We start from the raw sequence: 24,533 nt of genomic DNA, 5'->3' as shown, positions 1-24,533 counted from the left end.
CTCTGCACTTGCCTGTGCAAACATATAAGTTAAAATGCATGTCACCTCTTTCCCATGATCCAGCAAGGACAAAAAAGGAAGAATGAAATCTCTTGTGTAGCCCATAGCAAGTATAAATTCATGAGGTTTTAATATGCAGTCAATGTAGCAAATCAATTCCCATATTTTATACAGCTTTACAAATAAAGCACATCTTCTAGGATTTATCACAAACCAGAACAGAATCAAGCAGGTAATACACAAGGACAAGATATTTTACAATTGATACTTACCTGTTGCTTTTGTAAGCAAATGAGAGTTGTGTTCATGTCTGTTTACATGAGTTGACCCCAAATCACTCTGGAACTGGTTCATAATTCCCACTCAAATTTGACATACTTGAGATAGTTAATTGTGAAAGTCAATAGACAAATAAAGAAGACACATTATTCATTTCTCATTAAAGAAACAGGCTAAAATGAACTCAATCTCCAACAAGCATCACAGAATCCATGGTGAAACACAATCCAAGATATAAATCCATAGGCAAAAAAGATTTCACTGTTTGCAGAACTACTTGTATTGAAGGAGATCAGAGAGAGATAACATCAGTATGACAGAATCTAATCACCACTCAACAAACATTTTGGAAACAAGTCAGCAACCACATCTGCTTCAACAGAACCAGAGCCTCATGTGACAGGAAGCTTATTAGAGACCCTGTCTCTCATTATTTTGCTTTTGCTTATAACTTCCCAGCATGAATATTCAATATTGCAAAACAAAGCAGTTTCCTTCACAGACTGTCCAGAATGGAGGAAGAAATTGTGCCAGACATTCCAGATTCTGAAGAAATTGGTGCCTGTGGAGCTATGGATTTCTACCAACGAAACATCTGGCACAAAATAACATGAAACATGCTTCTCTTTCCTCTTACCATTGGTGTGAGGCAAGAATAACTCCACTGAAATTTGCTTGATGTATCAAGCCTAAAAACAAGACAAAAGAGAAGCAAATCAGTCCTTCAAATATTGCAAGACATCTTAAAGGAATATAACTCAAAATATCTCATTTCCTCAATAGCATGTTACATTGTGAGACATTTTTCTTGCTTACTGCATGTAAAACAGTTGCTTCACAATATTCTGAATGCAACTTAGGAATTCCCATTTGATGCCTCTTCATGGCTTTGGTCCCACCTCCAGGAATCAGAGCCTCTGCACAGGTAAATTCATGTGATTTGCAACACCACTCATCTGAGAACCTGCCAAGGACCAGAGCCAAGTGTCCTCAGTCCCAAGAAGGGCAATGGGAGCTCTGTGTGCTTGGCCCTTCTTAGCTGAAATACTTCCTCAAGTGAAATGAATTAATCTCAAACACCTCTATATTAGGTGGTCCATGTGCATCAGACCTTTCTCCTCTGCTGTCTCAGTTACTGGAGAACACGTGAGCCTGCCCTTCCTCACTGTGCCCAGCAGTGATGTGTGTTTTGGAAGACTGGGGTTGTGGATCTCTTAAGTATAGGCACTTCTATCCATTGTATGGCATCAGTCATACAACATGACAACAGTTCCCACTTCCCCTTCTCACGCTGCAACTCTGCAGGAGTTCTTCTTGCACATAAAGCAGGACTAGCATTGGGATCTGTCAGTGATGAGCAGTGGGATACCATTCCCTTCCCCTGGCAGGGAGGTTTTGCATGGATGTATCCACATTAGGTCCCTACGGGGTGCAGAGACAGTTTACAGACAAAAACTCTCCAGCAGGGTTACACTCCGCAGACACAACAGACAATACCTTCCCTAGGTCTCTGGATAACCACTCTTTGCTCTTTCTCCATCACCTTGAGGACAGATAAAAAGCCTTTCAGAGGGATCTTAAGTCAGTGTTGCCATTCCAATCCCACAGATGCCAAAGTGATTTTTATACTCTTACTGCTCAACTAATTGCCAAGCCCCAACAAAGGGAGTTTAATGGGTTGCACCAGGCAATAAACCATCATCTATTGGCTCTAGAAACAAGGAAGGAAGAGAGGGAATGTAAAGCTGGAACAAAGCACAGACCCAGAGCAGGTCCAAATACTTGCAGAAACTGTTTAATCCAAAGATTTGATACCAGATGTTCTATTCAGACAACTTTAACAGAGCTCCACAGAACATTAAATGCTTCTCATGTTTTCAGTATTCAAACCGCTCTGTCTGGGCACTTCTGCCACAGGGTACAAACAAAACTCTGCTTAATATTAATCAAAGAAGTGGGTTCTGCTCCACAAGTTCAATACAAAAAAGAGTAAGAACACATGCTAAGTTGTTCCTGGGAATGCTGAAAACAACAGAGGAGCTGTCTTGGATTACCACATTTCTGAATTATGCCAGCCCAAAGTCTGACTTTAGGGAGGATATATTAGCGCTATGTTACTACACACATTGTGCTAAACTGGAGCACTCTGCATCTTTGGTTAATAAATATCCTGTTGATAACGTACCAAACATCCCTGTTTTCTTGTTTACCTGGAGTTTCCACAGACTGCTGCACAACTACTGGTCCATGGAAAATTTTCATGTTTTTCCTTGAACATCTATTAGGGTGTCACTTCTTTGGAGATAATACTAATTTTTGTCTGTGCCCATTTTTAGCCTCATGGACTCCTTGTTCTCCTATTAGTTCCTTATCTCTAGCCCACCAAAACCTATAACCATACTTACTCAGAATTATGACTACTGCTTGCACACTTCTGTACAAGACCTTTTTCCAAATAATTTTCCCTCTTGAAGTCCAGGATTATCTGCATTTGTCAAACAATACAAGGCTGCTGAGACTGGGCAGTGGCAGCTGAAGCCACTGCTCCCTTAGTTTCTCAGCTACCAGTGTAACTTCTTAGCCTCTTTGTGCTGATTCCACTCTGCAAAGGGGAAGGATTACAGGACAAGGATTTGGCCTTATTTTCTCTCTCTGCTACAGGTCCTTCCCTTTAAGGATTTAATATGCATCCTTTTCTTCACCAGCTCCATCTACTGACACCTGCACTTCCTCCTGCTTTTGCCTTTTGCTCCCTCAGTCATCAGTAACTCCAACCCAGAAAACAGCTCTTCTTTAAAAGATGTGCTCTTCCAGGTTGTCACTTGGCTTCCTGAAAGTCTGAAAATTTTGCCAGCCTTCCCTTAGAATCTTCTTCTATAATTGACTGTAGTCTTTTTTTATGTAGGTCATCATGCATCCCACCAAGTGTAGCTTGACTATGAGACGTGCAGAGACGCTTTTGCCTCAATTGCATCGACTTTTTGTGTATTTACTCTGATTAGACACTGGATGGTGCTCTTTGTACTTCCATGCCAGCAAAAGCTCTTTCAAAGCAATCCCTCCTCTCATGAGAATTGCAAAAATTCCCCAGGGTCAGATACAGTTACATGCCTAAGCCTCTAACTCCTGTGGGAAGAGCATGTTTTGACTACAAAGAACGCAGCTGAAGCTGCAGTGGCAGCAGCTCAGCTAGGTAAGGACAAATGCCAAATCAAGTATCACTACCTATTACAAATCCACCAAGTAGCAGCTTTCACATTCCTCCTCAAATATTTTATTTGCTAACTGGCTCCTTATCAGTGTTCCCCATAGCAACAGGAGAGATGCAAGTGGAATAAAGTAGGATGAATGGCATTATATCTGCATGTAAATGTAATTCGGATTATGCATGGAGAAGATGATCTGAAGGAGGTTAACAACGTAATGTGAAACCTCCTGTGGCCTCAGAGAAGAAGGGATCTATAGTGCTGCATGAACAGTGAAAGAGTAAGGCAGGGAAGCATATCTCAGCAGCAAACATTTATGAGAGAATCAAACCGAGATTCCATAGAAAATGAGTTCATTTGATCTTTTTCACCTGTTAAGAAGCATTCATTTCACAACAGATGTTTGTCTTCAGCTGTTTTTCAAAGAAGGTCAGAAGCTTTTTGACACTTTTAAAGGTGTGATGAATAATCAAAGAAAATCTGCTTTATAGCAAAAAAGCTATAAGGAAATAAGAGATACATGCTCAATTTCCCCCCCATTATTGCTGACTTTTGTGTATCCTCAGGCTTGTAAATCCAAGATAATTTCTTCTCTTCCAGATCCACTAAAAGGCTCTTTTTCCACTGAAAAGTGTCATAGAAGTATAAAATATTTTGTGTGTCTCCATCTAAAGGATGCAGCTCTGGAAAAGGCACTCTAGTAAAATAAAGCAGCAAACAGAGAGACCACTTTAACACCTAAGAGAAATTGGGAAAAATAGGGAATAAAAGGATTCATAAGGATGGGATGATATTGAGGAAACAGCTGGAATAACTGGGGGTACTCACTGACTGAAGATGCAGGATTTAAACTTGTACTAACAAGTACCTGGCTTGGTCTGCCTCTGGGCACATAGGCACAAGCAGAGGCCTGGAAAAGGCTCTGGAATCACTGAAGAGTCCCACCTGAGGCCTCGAGCTATTCTTTTGGAGCTTCCAGCAATCCTACCTGGATGAAAGAGTTCAGAAGGGTGAGCTTGTTCAGCTGAAGGATTTGCAAAGATCTGGTGATCCTCTGAAATCCTCTGGAATCTCCTCAGTTGGTCCATGGTTTACACAAAGATTGCTGAGTCTTCTTGGGTATCATGTTCTTCTAAATATCGCCAGAGGCAGTTCTGAAACAGACATACTAAGAGTTAACAGAGGTTGGATTAATAAAACACCCCAAAATGCGCACTGCTGTTAAAGTCTTGACATGGAAGCCTTCTGATTACACCACTTAATATGACACACATGGGACAAGGAATTTCATAATACTTGCAATGCTCCATCCTTCTCTTGGCATTGCAATCATTAGAATTTATGAGATATCTGATCTGCTTGTGCCTAAGAGGAAGAAAATGGGATAAATGGCCCAAATCCTGCAGATCTGATATGGGTCATCTTATCGATGTTAATGAATTGCTCTTCTCAAGATTTGGAAGTTGAATGCATGAGATGCTACCGTTAACATGGTCTGTTCTTCTGAAGATTACTATTCCATGCAATACTTACATGCAAAACAGACCCAAAAAGCAGCTCCCCCATTGTTATTTTAGGTTTTTTTAAAAGAAAAATATTACCTCAGAGCAAAAACCAGGAGTTCTTTCTGGGTTCCACTACCTTCATTGTCTCTGCTGCTGGACCACGTTGGGCTTTGCTGGGCAATGTCTGATGAATGTGTGGGGACTGACATGGGCCCTGCTGATGCCTGCTCTCATCTATCATAAAATCCTGCTACAGTAACAGAGCTGGCAGGAGGGACTGTGCGTCCACACTTAGCTACTGCAATACAAAGTCCAGTATCTCTGCTTAAGTCACTGATGAAGGCAGTTTTGGACTAAGGCTAAACACTGCTCAGTCCGACACTCAATCTTAAGACAGTTTAAACCAGTATGGGAAGCTTTGCCAGCATATCTACTGAACCCCTTTTCTTCCTTCCCTGTGTGTCTGTAGACAACTTTGTTAATATGGGTATAGGGAGTCTAAATGGGTTATGGCATATTTTTAGATCTTGCAGTGAAGGGGTATGTAAGTACAAAGCAGTGTTGGTTTTGTGCCTCCCTGCAGTGACAATTCTAATGAAGCATTGCTGAGCAAGGTTACCCAAAGGACTATGCTCTTAATGTGTCCTTTGCTATGCACATTGAATAAGTTTCTGATTCCTTGCTTATTTTGCAGTAAGAAAAATTGTTTAGTTTCATGGTACATCACAATATTCAATGAGCTTGCCCCTTGGGAACCCAGAGGGCTTTCAAATCTTAATATAGACATCTTTCAAATGAGATCATTAATGCGCATATATCTGGATTTAGGGCCAATGCAAGCACTTTGTTTTTTGCCTGCCAGATTTTCATTTTTGGCTTCATTTGCTTCCCATATATTCAAAGAACTGGACCACATGGAATCCTTTAAACAATAGATGGGATAACATGATTTTTCAATAGCTCATGAAAAGGTTTTTAACCACATGAACTATTCCAGGGTTCACTAAGAAGTTACCATTGCAAATAATGTAATTGTTCCAGACTGAATTCCTTGCATTCCAGAATAACTTTTGAAGCAAAGAGCATGACTGGTTTGGGATTTTTAACCAACCTCTTTATGGTAATACTTAGATGAATGTAAATTTTGTCCAAAAGGTTTGTATTAAAAGGAAAGGACCAAAACCTACAAACACTCATATCTGCAGAACTAATACTTAATTCTAATGCCCTATCAATCTCAACAAAAGGAAAATAAACTTCTAAACATTAGGGAAGTCTGAAGATTTTTTATTTTAAACAAATAAAAGAGTGAGGAAAACAGTAGACAAACTCTGGCAAACCTAGAAATATTTAAAGTGCAAGCAGTAAGTTCTGGTTTTCCTCTTCTCTTTTGCTAGAAGGACAAGTATTTGCCTACTGAATGAACTCAAGACTTGCTATCATGAGCAGCTGAGTCCCTCTTTAAAGATAAATACAACTTCTGTTTCCCTGGGCTTCACCTGCACTCAATTTTGTCTGGACAGATGTTGACTCTCTACATTCAAACATTCCTGTTGCACTCATCTCAACACAAAGTCATTTCATGGTTTGTTCAGGGAAGGAGTCTCTTACCAAAATCTTCACTGTGTAACACCTACAGGTAGAGTCATGTAGGATAGATGGTTATCGATAGTATGTGGGATAGTTGGTCTTGGAATTAGTTTTCCTACTTGCTCAGGCAGGGGATCCTCAGTTCTAGAGTTTTCTTCCTCTCTGAGTGCAGTGGAGTCTAGTCTAGCAATCCACAAAGCCTCTTCCCAAATCTGCCTTCTTACTCAGCTTTCTTGGATGAATTGAATTAAACAGTGGATGGTTTATGAGATGAACACCATGGGGAGCAGGGCCTGTAATTCACTGCATGCTCCTACCATACAGGGCACAATAGAACTGAACTTCTTTGTGGCCAGTAGGCCAGTAAAGCAGCGTAAATGGGAAACAGCACAATTCAGAGGGTCTTTTTGATCTCCATTTTGATTCTGTGTTACAGGCCAGCTTCTCATTTTCCACACATCAGCCTGTTTCTTCTGAATTCACACCAGATGTAGCCTTGGCCCTGCAAGTCCAGAACTTCAGTTTACCTTTTTAAAGACTCTGTTTTTTGTATAATCAGCTTCGCTGTTGTATAAAACAACGGTATCTTGTACCATTCAAAACTAAAGGAATTACTTCTGTATTTTATTAGTCTCACTTCCTACAAATACAAAGCTTTCATGATTATACTCTTCATCAGTCTATCAGAGGCCTTTGTCCTCTGATCATCCACACCAAGGGACTTGCTGGAGTGTGCAATGACTTCCCCCAAAGCTGTGTACTTTGTTGCAAGTTGTAGTTCAATGTATGTAATTGGGTCTTGTCCTGTTACGGAGTTGGGACACAGCCAGGGTAACTCTGGCCATGTCCCAAATAGGATCTGGGCCTAGGATCTGGGACTAGTTTCAGAGATAGTGACCGTGACCATTCTTTAAAGCCTAATGAAAAGAGATGCTTCAGTTGAGGTTAAAGTGCTCCAATTAAAGAAAAAGAAAAAAACAAACAAAAGAAGAAAAAGAAAAACCACAGAAAGATTAAAAAACAGAAGTTTCACTTGGAACTTGAGCATACATGAACATCAAATCAATCACAAGACTGATCTACTAGGAAAACAGGTTTAATTAGCTCTTTTGCTACTTGTTTTACTTTCCTCAGGGAAAAAGAAAATACTTCTCTTCTAGATGTGTTGTGTAAATCACTTCACTACTCTCTTTGCAAACCAAACCACCACAGTCCCCCTCAATTTACTCCTGGTTTCCCCTGAGAGTACACACTCACTGCTTCTCACTGGATGTTACTGTCTAAACAAAAGCTGCAAACATTCTCCTTTCCAGTAAGGCTGTAAGATTACATTTGAGGCAGAGTGCAAGGTGCCAGCTACTCCTCCAGCTTGTGCTAGCACAGCACACGCTCCCCAGCAAGATGCATCTTCCATTACCTCGTGTCTGCAGTTTGTGGTACTGATGCTGAAAACAGCCATGTTCGACTTACAAGCCAAAAGTATTTGATAAAAATGCATGGGATTCTAGAGGCTTTGTTATTCCTGGAGCAGCTTATTCCAGAAATAGTCTCTGCCCACCTGCAGCTCTCAGCTCTGATCCATGCCTCACTGATTCATTAATACTGTGCTTGTCCAACACTTACAGCAACAGAATTCAGGATTTTTGGTGTCTGCTGGTTCTGCCACTGCAACAGACCTGTTTCTATGAATGCAAACCACTGTTAAAACCTCGCTTGCCTCTTCTAAGGCTTAGCTGAGTCATGTTGGAAAATCCTTTGAGACCAAGACTATGAGAACTACAAGTGATTAGAATTAAATGGGACATTTTGGGAGGCAAAGAGGAAATTACCCAGTTCTTCCAGGTTACAAGCCATTGTGACTAGATACTACATAAACCTTGGCCTCTTTCATGTTCAATTATTGTCTAGAAAAAGAAGTAAAGATTAAGTAAGAACCAAACCTACAAAGCTAGTACAGCTTTAGGCTGGAAAACAAGAAGGGGGGGAATACAAGCCCCATAACAGTTTTTCTGTTCCTCAAACTACTGTATAAACCCCATTTAATATGTACCCCCAAGAGTTCTGATTAAGATTTTGAAACGCTGCAATTCCAATAGTCAATATTTTGTCTATGGAAGTGATGCAAGAGATATGATATTTATCCCTTAATAAGCACTTGTAGGTACAACAGATATCAAGTTTGATATTATCTTACCTTCTGTTTGCAGCAGGGGTGATGCACGAGTCTGATCCAGGCCGAATCAAAACGTGTGGGAGTTTTGCCATGACATGAACAGGATGCAAACAGCTGGTGGTATGGGGAGGTTGGGGTACTCATACAAACACACACCAGGAGAGAGTTTGAAGCGCTCAGTTCCCTTCGTTAGGCCTAGATTTTCAACAGGATTCTCCCAATATCCACAAAAAGAAAGCCCGACACATCTCAAGTTGGGAACACTGAAGAGTTGTCTTCAGTTTAAGCCTGTACTTTACAACAGCAAAACCTGACAAGATTTACCTCAAAATAGGAAAAATGTAAAAGATTAGTTTTCGGAGGTTCTCCATTTCACGTTTGTATTTGGTTCAACTGAGCAAAAATGCAACATGAAACATAGAAACCCACACCTTGCCATACCATGTCTTTGATTGCAAGGCCTTAAAAACTGCAGGAACAAGTGAGATCCAGCTTAAAAATGACTTTTTGGGGATGCAAACCCTAAGGCCAGCTGTAACAGACCGGCCCATGACAAGACTTGGTATCAACTCTTCACTCTTTCTATGGTTTTACATGCCCTCAACAGATGTAAATCTATTTATTGCTAAAAACATGGAGCTCAGACCCCATCTCCCAGTGCAGTGGAAGGATTAATGCCCTCCTCCATCAGTGCAGAAGAGATCCTGTGACCCGGCAAGCTCCATCCACCACCCCAGCCCCGGCCACGCCACCTTCACTATGCAGCACAGCACTGTTCTGGGGCCCTCACAGCCCCGGGGGTGTCCCGCTGCCGCTTGGCCAGGCCGAGGCGGGAGAACCGGCCGGGAGCAGGGGGCAGGCGGCGGCTCGACCGCGATCGAGCCTCAGGGTGGACTCGGGGCGACGGGAACCCCGCTGGGCGCCCTCAGCCGCGCCGGCTCCTCCATCGAGGCCGCCGCCGCCGCCCCGGCCCTGCCCGCCACGGGCGGAGGCCTCAGCCCCGGTCCCTCCGGAGCCGGCTCTGCCCCGCCTCTCGGCCACTGGGTGACAAAGCACCTCAGCAGGTGCCGGGCGGCGGCCGGACCGAGAGAAGCCACCGCGGCCGCAGCTCTCCCAGCTCCGGTGGCGGCAGCCGGTCCCGTGGTCTCACCGTGGGCGCCTGCGCGGCGCTCCTCCTCCTCCCGCCGGCGGCGGCCGCTGTCAGGATGAGGCGGAGGAGGAGGAGGTCTGGGCCGGCAGCTCTCGACTCTCGCCGGGGCCCCCTGGCGTAGCGGTTCCCGCTCCGACGCCGCGGCTGGAGGCGGAGGAGGCCGAGGCGGCGCCGCCCGCCCTCCGCAGCCATGGCCCAGCCCGGCCCGAGCCCTCCAACGGACGGTAAATGGGGATGCGGCCTCTCTTCGCGGAGCCGGGCGGTTGCGGCCTGCCCAGCCCTGGGCTCGCCTGCGGGGCCGCGCCGGCGGGGGGACGGGGGGCAGGGGCCTGGAGGAGGCGGCCTTGCGGGGCCGCGAGGGTGGGTGGTGAGGGCAGCGAGGAGGTAGGATCGGCGGGGCAGGGTGCGTGGGGCATGGCCCGCGATGGGGAGGCCTGCGGGGCCCGGGGGGGGGAGCTGTGCCCGGCCGGAGGCGGGTGAGCTCCCATGGGGGGAGCTTGGCCGGGAGAGGTGGGCCGGGAAGGCCTTGAGAGGGCGAAGGGGGCATCGCAAGGGGTTATTAGTTTGTAAATGTGTTTAATGTGGAGCAAGGGCGGCTCCCCAGCGCTGAGGAGGGAGGATAATGCTTCGGAGCATTATCGGGAGCGCTGCTGGCTCCTGCCGGGAAAGGGGCTCCCAGCCTGCGTGTGCGGTGGGATGAGGAAGGCCTCCCGCCCTGGGGAGGAGGGGGAAAGGGTGGTGATGCTTGTATCCAGGTAGACATTGATCGACTGGGTAGGACTGTGTCATTGATTTAGCCGCAGCAGGTGATGTTGGGCTGTATTCGATCTGTGCGTGCAGCAGAAAGGCTCTTCGGGAGGTTGAGGTCAGGACGCTTCGTGTGGACAGTTCATTCCTGTGCTGGAAAAGACAAAAGAAAATGACAGCTCTTCTCTCAAGATGGTATTTACCTGTGCAAGAGGCAGCTAAGCTTTCCCTGAAGGTTTTTGTTATGGAAAGGTTATTTATGTCTGATCTGGGAGGAGTTACAGACAAGAAAGTATTTTTTCCCCTTAGAATAGGTTTCAGAGCTGTGTGCACATCAGAAAAAGTGTAAGTAATGCTTGGCTGGACAGATGGGATTGAAGGGGCAGTGTTTAGTGTATGGGATATATGGGAGGGGGCAAGAGAGCAAGAAATGTTGGTTGAGGCTGGACAGGTTGTAGAAGTAGGACTAGAGAGATGTGCAGAATCCTGAAGGATAGGTGCTTACCCAGCCATGGGACTATGCCAGAGCTCTCCTTTTAGGGAGCAGCGAGTTTCCCTGGGAAAGCACTATTAGAAAAGGGCAGTCATGGATTCGTAATTATGCATATCTAGGGAATTGTGTGGGCTTTTTCTTTTTTAGTGGAGTTGCACCAGAAAGTGCTTCTTAGGGATTTCACTAATTCAATCTACCTTTTTAAAGTGTTAAAGATGAAGGTGCTTAGCTTGTGGGGGTTTTCCCTACATTAAGGCCAATGATTGCACCCTTGTCCTTCTAGAGCACTAAAGGGAAGGTGAATTTGCTTGCTGTCATGCTTGTAAGATCAGTGTTGGTATGGGTTGCTCTTGTGTACTTTCTGATGAATAACCATTGTTTATTGTTCTTTAGCCTGTGCTTCTGAAAGCTACAGAGCAACTTCCAACATACTTTCTTCTTGGCTCTTGCAAACTTGTCTGACTGCAGGTGTGCAGCGGAGCTGTGCATTGTACAAATGTTCGCTGCCTCTTGACCAGGAAAGGTAGTTGTATGTTAGTAGTATATTTGAAGTTCCAAGTTGGGAAGATTTTATTTTGTTGATGATGTTCTTTAACATAAAAGAAGGCAAAAAGGTGCAAGTAAAATTTAGTAATTAGGTAGGTTGATGAAGTCTTTCTTGTAGGAGGTACCGATTGTTGTCTTTCTTATGCTTACTAGCTGTGGGAAGATGAGGATGCTGTAAATAAGACACATGGCAGAAGGGAACTGCCTGCACGTCGGATGGATTCTGAAAGTGGTTGCTGTGTTCTCACACTAAAGAATTGGAGCTCCTAAAATGGCTCCTCTCCCTCATCCTCCTTTGGTGGTAATAGGACCAGTTTGGGGAGGGGTTAATCCACTGAGATTACTATACTGTTGTTATCAAGTGTGTTGGTATTATTTTTAAATAACTTGCCAAAAATGTGCCTTGAAACTTCTCCATTCTATTTTCATATAGAGAAAATATTGAAGAAAGGAATTTCTTAGTATTTTTAGTTGTCTGCACTGAATTTATTGCTTAAAGGAGTAGTATAACCTCTGATTTAAGATTATATGTGACGAAATAGAACTGGATTAGTATGTTCCCCTAAGGAAAAATAATGGCTTGTTATAACTACTTATATTGATTAGAAATGCCTTATGCATTCTTTATTTCTTCAAGACACATCAGCTATGATTTTCTTCTTGTTGTTGAAAGCAAGTATAAAAGAACTAGTATTTCTCTTGTAGTAATAACATATGGACCATCAGGAGAGGAATATCATACAGAATGTATATTCTATTCTAATGCCCATACTGAAATGAAAATGGGCCGAAGAAGAGGGGAAGGCATAGCACAAAATACAGGAAAAGAATGCAGTTCAGGTCCTACCCTACTTTTGTGCTTTGCCTTAGTGTGGATGTTAATAACCCTCTAATTCTTTTGTGTGTGGTAATAGAGTTTCCATACGATAGCAATCACAGAAAGGCTGAGTGCAGAGTCCTTTCACTGGTGTAGCTCTGTGCACTGTGCTGTGAACTCACAGCTAATGGTGTCAACCTGTGCTGCAAGTAGGTGTGTGCTGCTTATTGATCCTGGTCAAAGTGCTTTAATTCATGTGTGTTGTCTAGATTGTGTGAGTGGAACACAAATGCCTTATTTTTCCAAACATTTTTCTTTTTGAGGGTGGTGTGCTCTCAGCCTCCCTGGGTTTAATTCGGGTCTGGATGCTTGCCCGCTCTGAAAATAAGGTTACAAACAAAATATTTTGGCATCAGAATGCTCGGGCTTTAATATTATTCCCCATTTCATATCTGGAAAAAGCTTCAAGAAACTGCAGTTACATAAAACATTAATTCTTCAAGACTAAAATGAATTACAATAATATGCAAATTATTAAACTCTTCTTACTGCACTAGTAAACTTGAGCCATAGTACAGGCAGACTGGTAATTAGCATAACTGTTGGTATTATTCTGTACTAAAGGAAGCTGTTAATGGCACAGTCTATCAGATATCTTAATCAGAATTTGCCAGCAGAAAGCATTCATGCAGTATTGGAATAACTTGTTTCTACCCCTGTGCTTAGGCCAGTGAAAATGGTGTCTTTTTGTTGTGCTCGGAGATTCTGCCAGCTCTCAGGGGCAAGAGCGTTCATCTCTACATGGAAGGTTGGAGGAGGTTGGCATATTGATTTTAGTACCACTAGCAGTGCCATGAGCAGCGTTGTTTCCCTGTGGCAGTAGTATGGGATCCTGGCAAGAGCACAGACTGGCTGCTGCTGTACTTCTTACATATTCCCACAGCTGAGCATTGCTAGTGGAGGGGTCTGGGACGTCGCATAGAAAATTAAGTAACAAAACTTAAACCTTAGATGCTTTTATGCTTCTAGTTATTTTCCTTGTCAGTATCACATTTAGATGAAATTGAAGTATCTGAAAATGTGACTACTCATCTCAAAAGCCGGGTGTGGTTGGCAGGGGACTGGTTTTGAGCACTGAAGTTCAGCTGTTGATGTAACTGTCAAATGTTAAACTCTCCTCTTGGGAGTAACTTCAGAATTGTTGGTACTTTCCAAGAGCCAAAAAATGTCTTTCCTCACTTTCATTTTGCTTTATCCTGGGTTTATTATTATTTAATATTACTAATATTATTAAATAAATATATTTTTCATAATAATACCCTACAAACATTCACAGGTTTGGGTTGTTTTTTTTTTAAGCGCTCTTTTTCTCTGTGTCAGTTCAATGCACTAATCTGGGATTTGGCTTCAAACACAAAGCAGACACCTTGAATGTACATGTTTCCACTGTTAAGAATTTCTAAGGAAGTTCTGGTCCATTCAGCAGGTCTGTTTGCTCTGGAGTAGAAATATACCCATTGAGGGTGTCTGGTTTACTGCTGAAGCCAAGTCCCAAATCTCTCTCTTAATTTTGAAGGATACCCTGACCCTGTTCATTATAATTAGCTGTTGACTTGCCTGAAGGCACAACGAATCTATTTTAGCACATGGACTGACTCTCTTGTATTTCAAACACTGGAAAATAGAAATTCTTTGCCCATTTCTATTGCTGCTTGGCCACTTGATCATCCTCACAGAGAAGATAGCTTTAGCAACTGTTTTCTTCCCTTTCTGGCCTGCTGCCTCAAGATGCTTAGTTGCTTTCCCATAGCCCTTTGTGGGTGGAGCAGATTCCCACTGTGGAACTAGTTTCTGTGCACTTCCTTGAAAGTGACTGAAGAGGAATTTTGTTGTAAAACTTTGAAGAAGCTAAACCAAACAGTGTGTCTCAGTGTGGGAGCGGACCAAATCCCATAGGCTTCATTCACCACATGTGATGGCTGAATGGCAGGCTTCCTGGGTTGTCACTCCAGCACTTTATTAAAAATACCTTTCAGATGTGAAGTTTTCCATGTTACATTGGGGTATGTGATTATATTGGGTATTGTTAAAAAAAATATGTAGTTGAAAAGCAAACCCAGGAGGTTATGGCTTTACTGTGATTGAAGTCTTCCAAGATAAGAACCGGGAACTCTGATAAGCAGCACTTACTAAGCAGACTCTGACAGTAAGGCTGGGGAGAAAAGAAAAGATAACCAGCTATAAATGCCATTGTGTGTGTGTGTGTGTATTTAAGAGGAGCATCCTTCACTCCAAAGGTCTAGTGCTTCTGAGTGGTTCATAGTCTTTACTCTCAGAATTGTTTCTAGTGACTGATTTAGTGGTGTTTGAATTAATGGTACTAGCCTCTGCAAGTTATTCTATAAATAGTGTAAGCATTGTGTAATTTTAGTCATGATATAGTCAGTTAAACATGATGATGAATTATCTCTGGAAAAATTGCAATCATTTGATATCTTCACATAAATTAACATAGGAGGAACAAGGGAGTAGCACACTTGTAGTTAATATTTCTGTCTTTCAGAAATAAGAGCATTGCTTTTTAGTTCTTCACTGAAATACACCTGGTGCTTGAGAAAACATCTGGGTTGTCCTGTTGCTTTATGGCAGTGCCAGTAGTACCTTAAGAATGCGGAACTGCAGCATGGCTGCTCGTGTAATGAGGAATTGCTATGTTTGATTGATTGATTTATTTCCATTCATGTCTGCTTCTGTCAACCACAACTGCTGTTGGCGTTCAGCTGACTTGTGGCGCTTCTTCTCTCCTTCCTGTTGCCATCCTATGCTTGTCTTCCCTGGCCCGACTCCTCCAAATACAACAAAGAGGGGAAAACAGAAGCTTTTGAATCACAGTTCACATCTGTTTCCATCTCCCCTGGCAATTTCTGCTTCCACACAGTTAAGTGGAAGAAATGTGGTCTTACTTGACCTTTGGTCACAGATTTTTAACTCTCCAGTCAAACAACCAGTCATTTGACCTTGTCTTGGGCAACTCCTGCTCTTCAGCTAATCCTCCAGTTTCCTCAGTCCCAGCCATCATCTCCTTTAAACGTTGCTCTCCTTCTCACAGGCCTTTTGCAACCTCCAGTCCGTGGGTGATGGTGTACTTGGCCCTTGTTTTGGCTGCTCTCTGCTTGCTCTGCTTTGCAGTGAGCATACCTTTACTCTCCATTTACTCTATGCTTCCATTCTTCTGCAGAAAATTGCATGACCCTACAAACTTCCTCTGTGAAAAATGTCTTGCAAGCAGCATTGCTCCCTGGCTGTGTTGGATCTTGGTTTGTTCAATATCTTTCTTTCTTTAAGATCTTTCCATTTCTTTTACTAAGAAGGGAAGATCTTTTTGTGCTTTACTCTTGGTATAGAGCAAGAGCAAGTCAACTGCTTTTCAACTCTGCCTTACATGTGTTCAGGTTCTGAATGTTTTCTCAGAACAGGTTTTTTGCAAGCAGTGATCATTACTCACTCATCTATTTATCATATGGTTGGCTGACATCTAATTCTTTAATACCTTCCTTGGTATCTTTTAAAGCAAAGCAGTTAAGTGCCTCACAGATAGCAAAAATTAAGTGCTGGAAGTTAATTTCTGCCTCTTGAAAAGCTAGAAAAATGTCAAAGTTCTGTCTTTTGGATGTCAGAGCAGTTCTGAAAGGTGGTATCAGTAGAGAGCAGGGCAGGAAACACGCACTGTTGAGCTTTGCTGGGCTTGTTCTGTGAGCCCTGTCTGGTCTTGTGTGTCTGGCAGTGTTAAGAACTGAAAAATAAGATCTTAAAAACCAGCCTGATTTAGTTACTTTAGTAAGTGAAGAGCTGTGTCTTACTGTGATGAGTCACACCAAGAGCAGAGATTTCAATTCAGGTGTTTTTTTTTGTTGCTAATATTTATTTTCTAGTTATATTTTGTGGAAAATGCTTTTCAGTAAAATATTGGAGCAAAAATGCAATAACAGGTCCAAGTTATACATGGCAAAGAGAATCAGAACCAATAACTGAAAGATAACAAGCATTGACAGTGAGGTGCTCCAATGGGAATGGCCTGTAGGTAAGAGAAAAGGCTTAACTGAGGATCAAACCAAACCAACTTTGATTATAGCAGTGCTGCCCATGCCTTTAGGGAAGTGACCTGAATAGGCTATGTGGGTTATATTGCATCTTTTGTCAATACGTGTTTTTAACTTACAGCTAATTGCTGCAGGATTTGAAATGCTTTTAAAATAGTAACAAAAGAGAGAAATCAGCAAAACCAAAGAAGAGCTCTCTTTCACCTTTTCTGTCTGAGTGTTTCTGTGTCGAACTGTTTACCCGCCACACCTATGCCTTGGTACAGTAACTTCTGGTATTTGCATGGGTGGTCACCATTGAAATACCAACAGAAATTATTTTTGTGTTCTATTTTCCTCTGTGCTCCGTCAGTGCTATGCAAACTGATGAGACAAGCACCACGGTTGATTGCTTGGAAAAAAAATGTACGGTAACTTGCAAACAGTAACTTGGGTACAACCACAGAATATAAACCAATCCTTACATCTGTATTTTCAGTGTTATTGGCTTAATGTACATAGGGAGAAACACAGATGGGTGCTAGAAGTTATTGCTCAAGCAGTAATTATGTTAAACCATCCACTCTTAATTTTCATATCTGGTACCCTTTTAAGAAAATGGCCTTTCCTAAGGCCTACTGAAATTCGTATTAGATTCCCATTGACTTCAGACACAGGAATTGGAGCATTCATCTTGCATTAACAGTAGTCTGTGCCAAAATCACTGTGATATAATTTAGCTGTGGTGTTCCTTGGTTTATTTTGGTGAAATATGAAGCATAAATTTGGCTCTATTAGTTCAAGCCATCTGACAAGCTGGCATCTTTGTGACATCCACCACATATTTTAGATTTTCTTTTAAAGATTGGTTTCAAGTAAGGTTTTGTTAATTGACACTTCATGATGCCTGTTTATATCTTCATTTTTGTGCTCTATCTAGGGATGTGTGCTAAATTAATGAGAAAGCAATTAGCCAGCCTCAGGATTCTGTGCTTGACTGATGCTTCTAGCTGTGAACATATTATAGCTGTCTGTCAGGTCTTCAGCTTCTGTTTGAGTTTTAGATAAAACTGGAGATGAAAATACTAAATCTCTAAATGGTGTAGGAGCTCTTGATGCTACAAAGGTTATGTTCGTTTGAGGCACTGAGGGTTACGTTTAGCTGATGGTACAGCAGGAAGGGTTGTAATAGCACATTTTAGGTCTAATCTAACTGCATTGTTGTACTAGCATATTTGCTTTTAAGCAGAAGTAAATCAGAATCACAAAATCAAATGTAAGCCTAATCTTGTTCTGGAACACAAATGTTTTCGTATATATTTTTATCTACAGCTCTAGGTTTTGTACCAGTCCAAATCCATCTCTACTGGAGTCACCCTTTCAAAAGCTGCATTTGTTCAAAACCCATGTGTGTACAAACACTGATGGGAAACTTGAGCTTTGGAATTTGCTTTCAGATACAGATTAAGTTTGTAAGCTTCCCCTGGAGAGCCTTGAATGGAAATCAGGATTTGAGGAAGGTCATTTATCACTTACAAATGACAGTCATCAAGTCTTAAAAACTAAATTCTGCTGCATGAGTACAGTGATCTGTTGCCGCAAGAGAAAGTGCAGGACAGAAGGAAGGCCCGGCTATTTCTTTTGGCAAGCAGCATGCACTTAGGTTTAAACTGATTATCAAACTAGACCCATGGGCTGTGGTTTTATGTTGCAGCTGAGGCAGCCTAGAAGGTTGCTGCTGCTGAATGGAGTGATCCTGCTCTCTTCTTCCTGCTCCCACAATGGCATTCCCGTCATTTCTTCTGTGCCACCTCTGTGCATTGAACCCATTACTCAGCCAGTTCAACTCAGTCACCTGGGTGATAATTACTCACTGCTGGATTAATGAGTTTAATTTAGTGATAGACCTGATGAGCATAAAGGGTGGAGACCTCATATTAGTAATATGAGTGTCCAAGGGTATCGTTCAGTCTCTGTTTATCACAGTTTAAATCAGTCTACATCCTCGCCATCATGTTTGTGCCAGTTCTGGATATTCTCAGCCAAGTGATAAGCCTGGGGACCTGTTTAGACTGAAAGCTGGTTTGACTTACTCCCCTGCCATCCCCCAGCTTCTTGCTGTGTAACTTCTCTGATCCTGTCACTGTACAGCCTCAAAGGCAGCATGGTGGAGATAAAAGGCATGTGTGGTCAGGGTGAAGTGGGAGTGTTAAGTTACCTCTTCAGGTGACCATCAGTACTTAAGTTGATGTAAAATGTTCATACCTACAGGCTTAGTAAAGTCTTCATGTTCTATACTGCTTGTATCCCAGGCATATTTAATTAAATATTAATGCTGGAGGAGGATTTTCATCCTTTTAGCTGTTCAGAAATTCATTTGGTTGACTAGTGGTAGCAAAAAAAACCCTGTATATATAGAATGATGGCAGTGTTTTCTGGCAAGAAATAGATTATGGAGGCTTGGGGGAGTAGTATCCTGTTGTTCTCAGGGAAGCTATTAAATTTCTGTAGAAACCTTGCTCCAAATGACAGGAACCATATCCTGTTCCTTATCAAAGAAAGATGGTAATCATCATTTATTATCTGTCATCTGGCAAAATTATTTTCCAGGCCATTTAGTAAGATTTATATCCTTTAAGACGTTACTCTAAGCACTATGTTTTCAGGCCTGCAACCTGCTGTTCTGACAACTAACACTTGTAAATTACTCTGGAAGTAAGTCTTCACCTGTTACTTTTCTCAGCATCTTCTCTGCCTACCATTTTGAGTGGCCAAGAAGGGATAGGGAGCCACAGAGGAAAAGAAATCTGGAGTTAACTCCCTTTTGTAATGCCTGTTCACACTGATAACTCTCAGGTTATGCATGAATTACTGCTGTTTCTGAAGCTTTGCTGATACCTGTAGCGGTACAGTGGTGCTGTCTGGTAGCTGCACATGTGGAAGTGGGTTTGCATGCTATTATTGACTGTAGCAGCTTTTGAAAATGTCCCCAAAGATGCTGATTTCCTTGAAATGGAAGTCTCTTCATACCTGTAGTAATGGTAAACTACACAAGCTATTGCCTGTATAAATTTCACAGCAGTGATGACTTTTGGGGTTTTTCTGCATTATTTTCTTGGTCTAGCCATGTGCTTATGTCTCCAATTGCTCATTCATTTTTGTCACCTTCCTTTGAACTTTCAAGTGTGCTACCTCATCATAAATTTATTCTTTCTGCTCAGAAACTGGGAAGCAGAGTATTCGGGATGGTCCAGTCTGGATGCTCCCAAAGCTACACCTCAGTTGTTGTCCCAGTGACAAATGTCAGGTGAGCACGAGATCTCAGACTAGGGGTCTGGGGGGAATTTTTGAGTTAATGGAATAGTTTTATTTTTGAAGAAGCAATTTAATATAGAAGAACAATGCAGCAGGGTTGGTTTGTTGTGCTTTCTTCCCTGAAAGCTGAGTCATACACTATTCACTTTTCCTCCCGAAAGAGGACCGCCTTTAATAAATCTGTAGGCGAAGGGATAAACGTAAGGAGTCAAAGGGAATTTTTTCCCCCTCCCATTTTCATTTGATACCCAAATGAATCAGCAAATAAATGATCTTGAAAGAAGATCAGTACTGAGTTTGTCTTGGCTTAGCAAATATTTACATTGTAAGAAAACATATTTGTGGTGTTCAGTGGCAGATTGTGAATGTGGCCTCCTATGTAGTGATGTGCGTGTCAGAATCTCTCCCTCAGTGGCTGTCAATCAGGAATGCTCCCTCATTTGATCAGAGGAGCAGATTTCTGATGGTTTTTTAAAACAGACAATATCCTCATTTTAAATTTTGTTTTTCTTGCAAGATACACTGAAACCCTCACTGTCAAGTGCAGTTGCTATGTGAAGCAGTTAAATCCTCTTCTGCGTTTTGAGGTTATATCATGCAAATGATGAGATGTGGTAGCATGGAAAACCTTGGCAGAAGCAGTTCTGTGTAAGTATGAAGACTCATTCATGTTTTCAGTGTTGCTTTGGTCAGGAGGTATTAAGTGACTTGACATTTTTGGGGGACTTGCTTTAAAATACTGTGGCATTGGAGTAGGTGGCTCTGCCTGAAGGAGGTGTTGCTACAGGCTGAAGGAGCCTCCTCTGTCTGCTTAACGCATCCATTGTGTTGGATGTTTAACATACCACTTAATGCGGTAGGACAGCCTGATGAAATAAAAGGAGTGGTGAAAGTGTGTGTGAAAGCTGACATGTTTGGTGCATTGTTTAAGCTTCTATGTATTAAATGCTCAAAAAGGTTTGCCAAAGGGATCAAGTCAGGCTGTGACTGCAGGGTATATAGATCTGTCCGGGCTTTGAGCTGATAGTGGTGTAATCACAGTAGCAATGACACTTAGTGCAAGCTGTTAAACCCCTGTAAAGAAATGTCGCCAGTACCTGGCTATATAACTTGCTGTGGGGGTTGACTCTGGCTGGACTCTGGGCGCCCACCAAAGCTGCTCTGTCATTCCCCTCCTCAGCTGGACAGGGAAGAGAAAATACAAGGAAAGGCTTGAGATGACAGGGAGAGATCACTCAACAGTTGCTGTTGTGGGCAAAGCAGACTCAGCTTGGGGAAATCGGTTTAATTTATTATCAATCAATCAAAGTAGTATAATGAGAAATGAAACCAAATCTTAAAACTCCTTCCCCCCCACCCCTCCCTTCTTCCTGGGCTCAGCTTCACTCCTGAATTCTCTGCCTCCTCCCTGCCAGTGGTGCAGGGGGACAGGGAATGTAGTGGTGTCAGTTCATCACACATTGTTGCTTCTTCCTCCTCAGGGGAGGAGGACTCATATTCTTGCCCTGCACCAGTTTAGGGTCCCTCCCATGGGAGACAGTTCTCCACCAACTTCTTCAACGTGAGTCCTTCCTATGGGCTGCAGTTCTTCATGAATTGCCCCAGCGTGGCCCCCCTTCCATGGGGTGTAGTCCTTCACGAACAGATGGCTCCAGTGTGAGACCCCTGTGGGTCACAGGTCCTGCCAGTAAACCTGTTCCAGCATGGGCTTCTCTCTTCATGGGGCCACAGGTCCTGACAGGAGCCTGCTCTGGTGCAGGATTCCCACAGGGTCACAGCCTCCTTTGGTCACCCCCCTGCTTTGGTGTGGGGCTCTCCCCAGGCTGCAAGTGGATATCTGCTCCACTGTGAGCTTCCATGGGCTGTGGGGGCCAGTTTCACCACCATGGTCTGCACCATGGGTTGCAGGAGAATCTCCTCTGCTCCCCTCACCTTAGTGACCTCTAGGTCTGCAGGACTGCTTCTCTGGCATATTCCCACTCCTCTCCAGCTGCAATTGAAGAGGTCTTTTTCTTAACTATGTTATCCCAGAGGTGTTACCAACATTGCTGATGGGTTTGACCTTGGCCAGTGGTGGGTGCGTCTTGGAGCTGGCTGCACTGGCTCTGTCAGAGGAAAGGTTTCCAGCAGCTTCTCTCAGAAGGCACCCCTTCAGCCACCTGCTATCAAAACCTTGCTAGGCAAACCCATTCCACCCCTAACCTCTCTCATTTACATATCTAAGAATTATCACTAAAATCCACATACAACACAGTCTTCACAAGCTTCACTCACATCAACAACAATGAAAAAGAATTCCCTATGCCAAAATCAAAAACATCATCGCATCACTGTATGAGAGTGATGAATTTACACGCAATGACACCCTTCATCCCTTCACCACAGTTACAAAATTCCCCATGACTTGGATACTTAACCTTCTGCTGAGTTTTGTGCAGCCATCCCTATGGTCTTGTTTGCTCAAGCAGTGCCTAGTTTGAGTAAATGTACACAGCTTGTAGAGTAAATAAACCCTTCATAAACCCCAGAAGTCATTGAGCTTCTTTCCTGCAGTCGTCTTTTAAAATTGATCCTCTTGTGAAGAGCGGTTATAAAAAATGAAATCTGTTAAAGCAAAGGGAATAAATGTGCCACTGAGAGAGCAGGGAGAATGCTGATGAGTGGGATGAGATTGGGAATTCAGTTCTCTCCATTTTGTGTCACTGGAGATGAATTCAAAATTCACCAGAGAGTAGCTTGCTGTGGATTTTTGAAATACTCTGCTCTGTATTCAAGCTTACCAGTTCTGCCTGCCTGAGATTCGCTGATGGTAGCAGCAGGATGCAGCCAAAATGCTTCCTGTAGGATAACCATAGTGTTCGGGTGACTTTTCTGACACTGTGGTTCACTCACTGCTGCCCTGTTTAAGTTATCACTGAAATGATGACGCCCAAAATTAAAAGTGCTAACAAATAACATTTTCCTGAAATGTTATAAGGGGTTATTCTCCCCACCTGCATTCAGCAATGGAAGAAATGAAGTAAAAACTAATGATGCCAAAACCCCTCATGCATCAAGTTGAAACTTCCGTGGGGAAAACTGTGCGCACAAAACTGAGAGGGCTGATGGTAGTGCTAGTTAAATGGTGAAGGCAAGAACCAGCTGCTCTGTTAAGGGATGTAGGAAAAACCAGGCTTTAATGATGGAGGTAGGGGACTGTCCTTGGGAAGAAATGGTGCTTTTAGCAATGAAAGTAATTGCTGGAAGAAAATTCAAGCCCACTTCTGTCAACACAGACATATGCAATTAACTGCATTCCTGTGATACTTGATGTGAGTGAATGCTGTTCCACTGCAATCTAATATATATAATGTTTAACTAAGCATCAATGTAAAACTAGACTTAAGTTACCTGGGGCAGAATGACTAAATGGGTAGAAGAGGTGAGGAGCTTTACTCGTCACATGAAATGGGCTCATCAAAAGTGGGAAGAAGTCAGGAGTGGTTCCACTTTACTGAGTGCAAATGGAGTGTCAAGGGATGGAGAATTGGACCCCAGAACAGCAAGTGCCTGGGTTTGTGTCCAAGAAAGAAGAGGAGGGAGGCAGTAACAAAGCAAGGAAGTCCTTAACATGTGAACGCTGTGAAAAGGGAGAGAAAAAGCAGGAAGTGGAAAAAAAAAAAAAGAGGAAGCAGAAACAGCACGTTGGCTTTTTTCCCATGTAATGATGCTGTATAAACATACTTCGAGGAAGATATCAGTAAAAATGGTTGTACACCAAAGACCCAGGACAGCATGTTGTCTTACTAAGAAGCATTGAGTGACATTTTTGGTAACTGGTGTTTGACCTGAACCTGGAAATGCTCTCAGGTTTGTTTGCCTTCTGCATCAGTGTAAAGCAGATGTAACTTTGGTGCTGATCTTGAGCAACACTTCACAGTGAACAGCAGCTGGTGGAAACGGCACCAAGATCTTCAGAGATGATGCCCCTGGGAAATGCAAGCAGCTCATGTCAAATGCCGTGAAGATGGTCCTATAAACAGTGATGCAAGTTTGTACAGTATCATGGCAAACATTGCTTAGCAGTTATTGTGTATGGCTGTTCAACCGTGCAGGGGTAATTAAGCCATTTAAAGGACCCTTATTTTGTCTTCCCTTTATTCTTGTTCTCGTCTTGATTGTATTATAGAAGAGTATATTCCCATTTAGTCAAACACTTCAATTTCTTTAGATTTTAATTGTGGTGGCCTTTCTGTTTGTTTTTTTTCCTGAGATCCTTAATGTAGCATGTCATACAGTGTTTAACATAAAGGAAAATAGAGTAGGAATAGGCACTACTAGGGCTAAAAGTTACAGTGGAAAGGTGTGTTTCAGCCATTCAACTTGAATGAAAAATAAAATTACTTTCAAAGTTTGTGTATTGCAAACTTCCATTAATGTAATCATTATAACATGGTTAGATGTTCATAACATGCAGTGCTCAGCTGAATATTTTTGATCCTGCAATTATTGATTCATTGGAATAAATAAAAAGATATTGTAGCAGGTATGATGCAGCGAGGTTCAGTTCTGTATCGTAGGCGAGATCTGCATTTGTCAACAATACTAAGTTTTTACGTATATAGCATTAAATTTGCACTGGACTGTTTGCCTG

At 42.6% G+C, this 24,533-nt stretch overlaps 1 protein-coding gene and 1 long non-coding RNA gene across 3 annotated transcripts in view; one reads left to right on the top strand and one right to left on the bottom strand.

The window, feature by feature from the left end:
* Nucleotides 1–496: 496 nt before the first annotated feature.
* LOC130599926 (uncharacterized) lies at nucleotides 497–8,909 on the bottom strand. Its single transcript, XR_008972323.1, has 4 exons — nucleotides 8,775–8,909; nucleotides 4,474–4,639; nucleotides 3,857–3,965; nucleotides 497–968 (listed from the first exon to the last, which is right to left on the bottom strand). It is a non-coding gene; the product is annotated as an uncharacterized LOC130599926 (long non-coding RNA).
* An 880-nt stretch (nucleotides 8,910–9,789) lies between these two features.
* RABEP1 (rabaptin, RAB GTPase binding effector protein 1) overlaps nucleotides 9,790–24,533 on the top strand; it is a 45,678-nt gene continuing 30,934 nt past the window's right edge. The window contains exon 1 of one of the 2 annotated variants that reach the window (XM_057410740.1): nucleotides 9,790–10,127. In XM_057410740.1, the coding sequence (XP_057266723.1) occupies nucleotides 10,094–10,127 (34 nt within the window). In that variant the 5' untranslated portion in view covers nucleotides 9,790–10,093. The remainder of the gene's footprint in view (nucleotides 10,128–24,533) is intronic. The other variant, XM_057410739.1, reaches the window with a different exon arrangement.

The sequence above is a fragment of the Pezoporus wallicus genome, unplaced genomic scaffold (genome assembly GCF_028554395.1).
Source record: "Pezoporus wallicus isolate ANWC-B61680 ecotype Strahan unplaced genomic scaffold, APGP_CSIRO_Pwel_v1 contig_8705, whole genome shotgun sequence".
NCBI classification, from domain to species: domain Eukaryota; kingdom Metazoa; phylum Chordata; class Aves; order Psittaciformes; family Psittacidae; genus Pezoporus; species Pezoporus wallicus.
The sequence above is the reverse complement of the archived record's forward strand: the minus strand, read 5'-3'. Positions and strand labels throughout refer to the sequence as shown.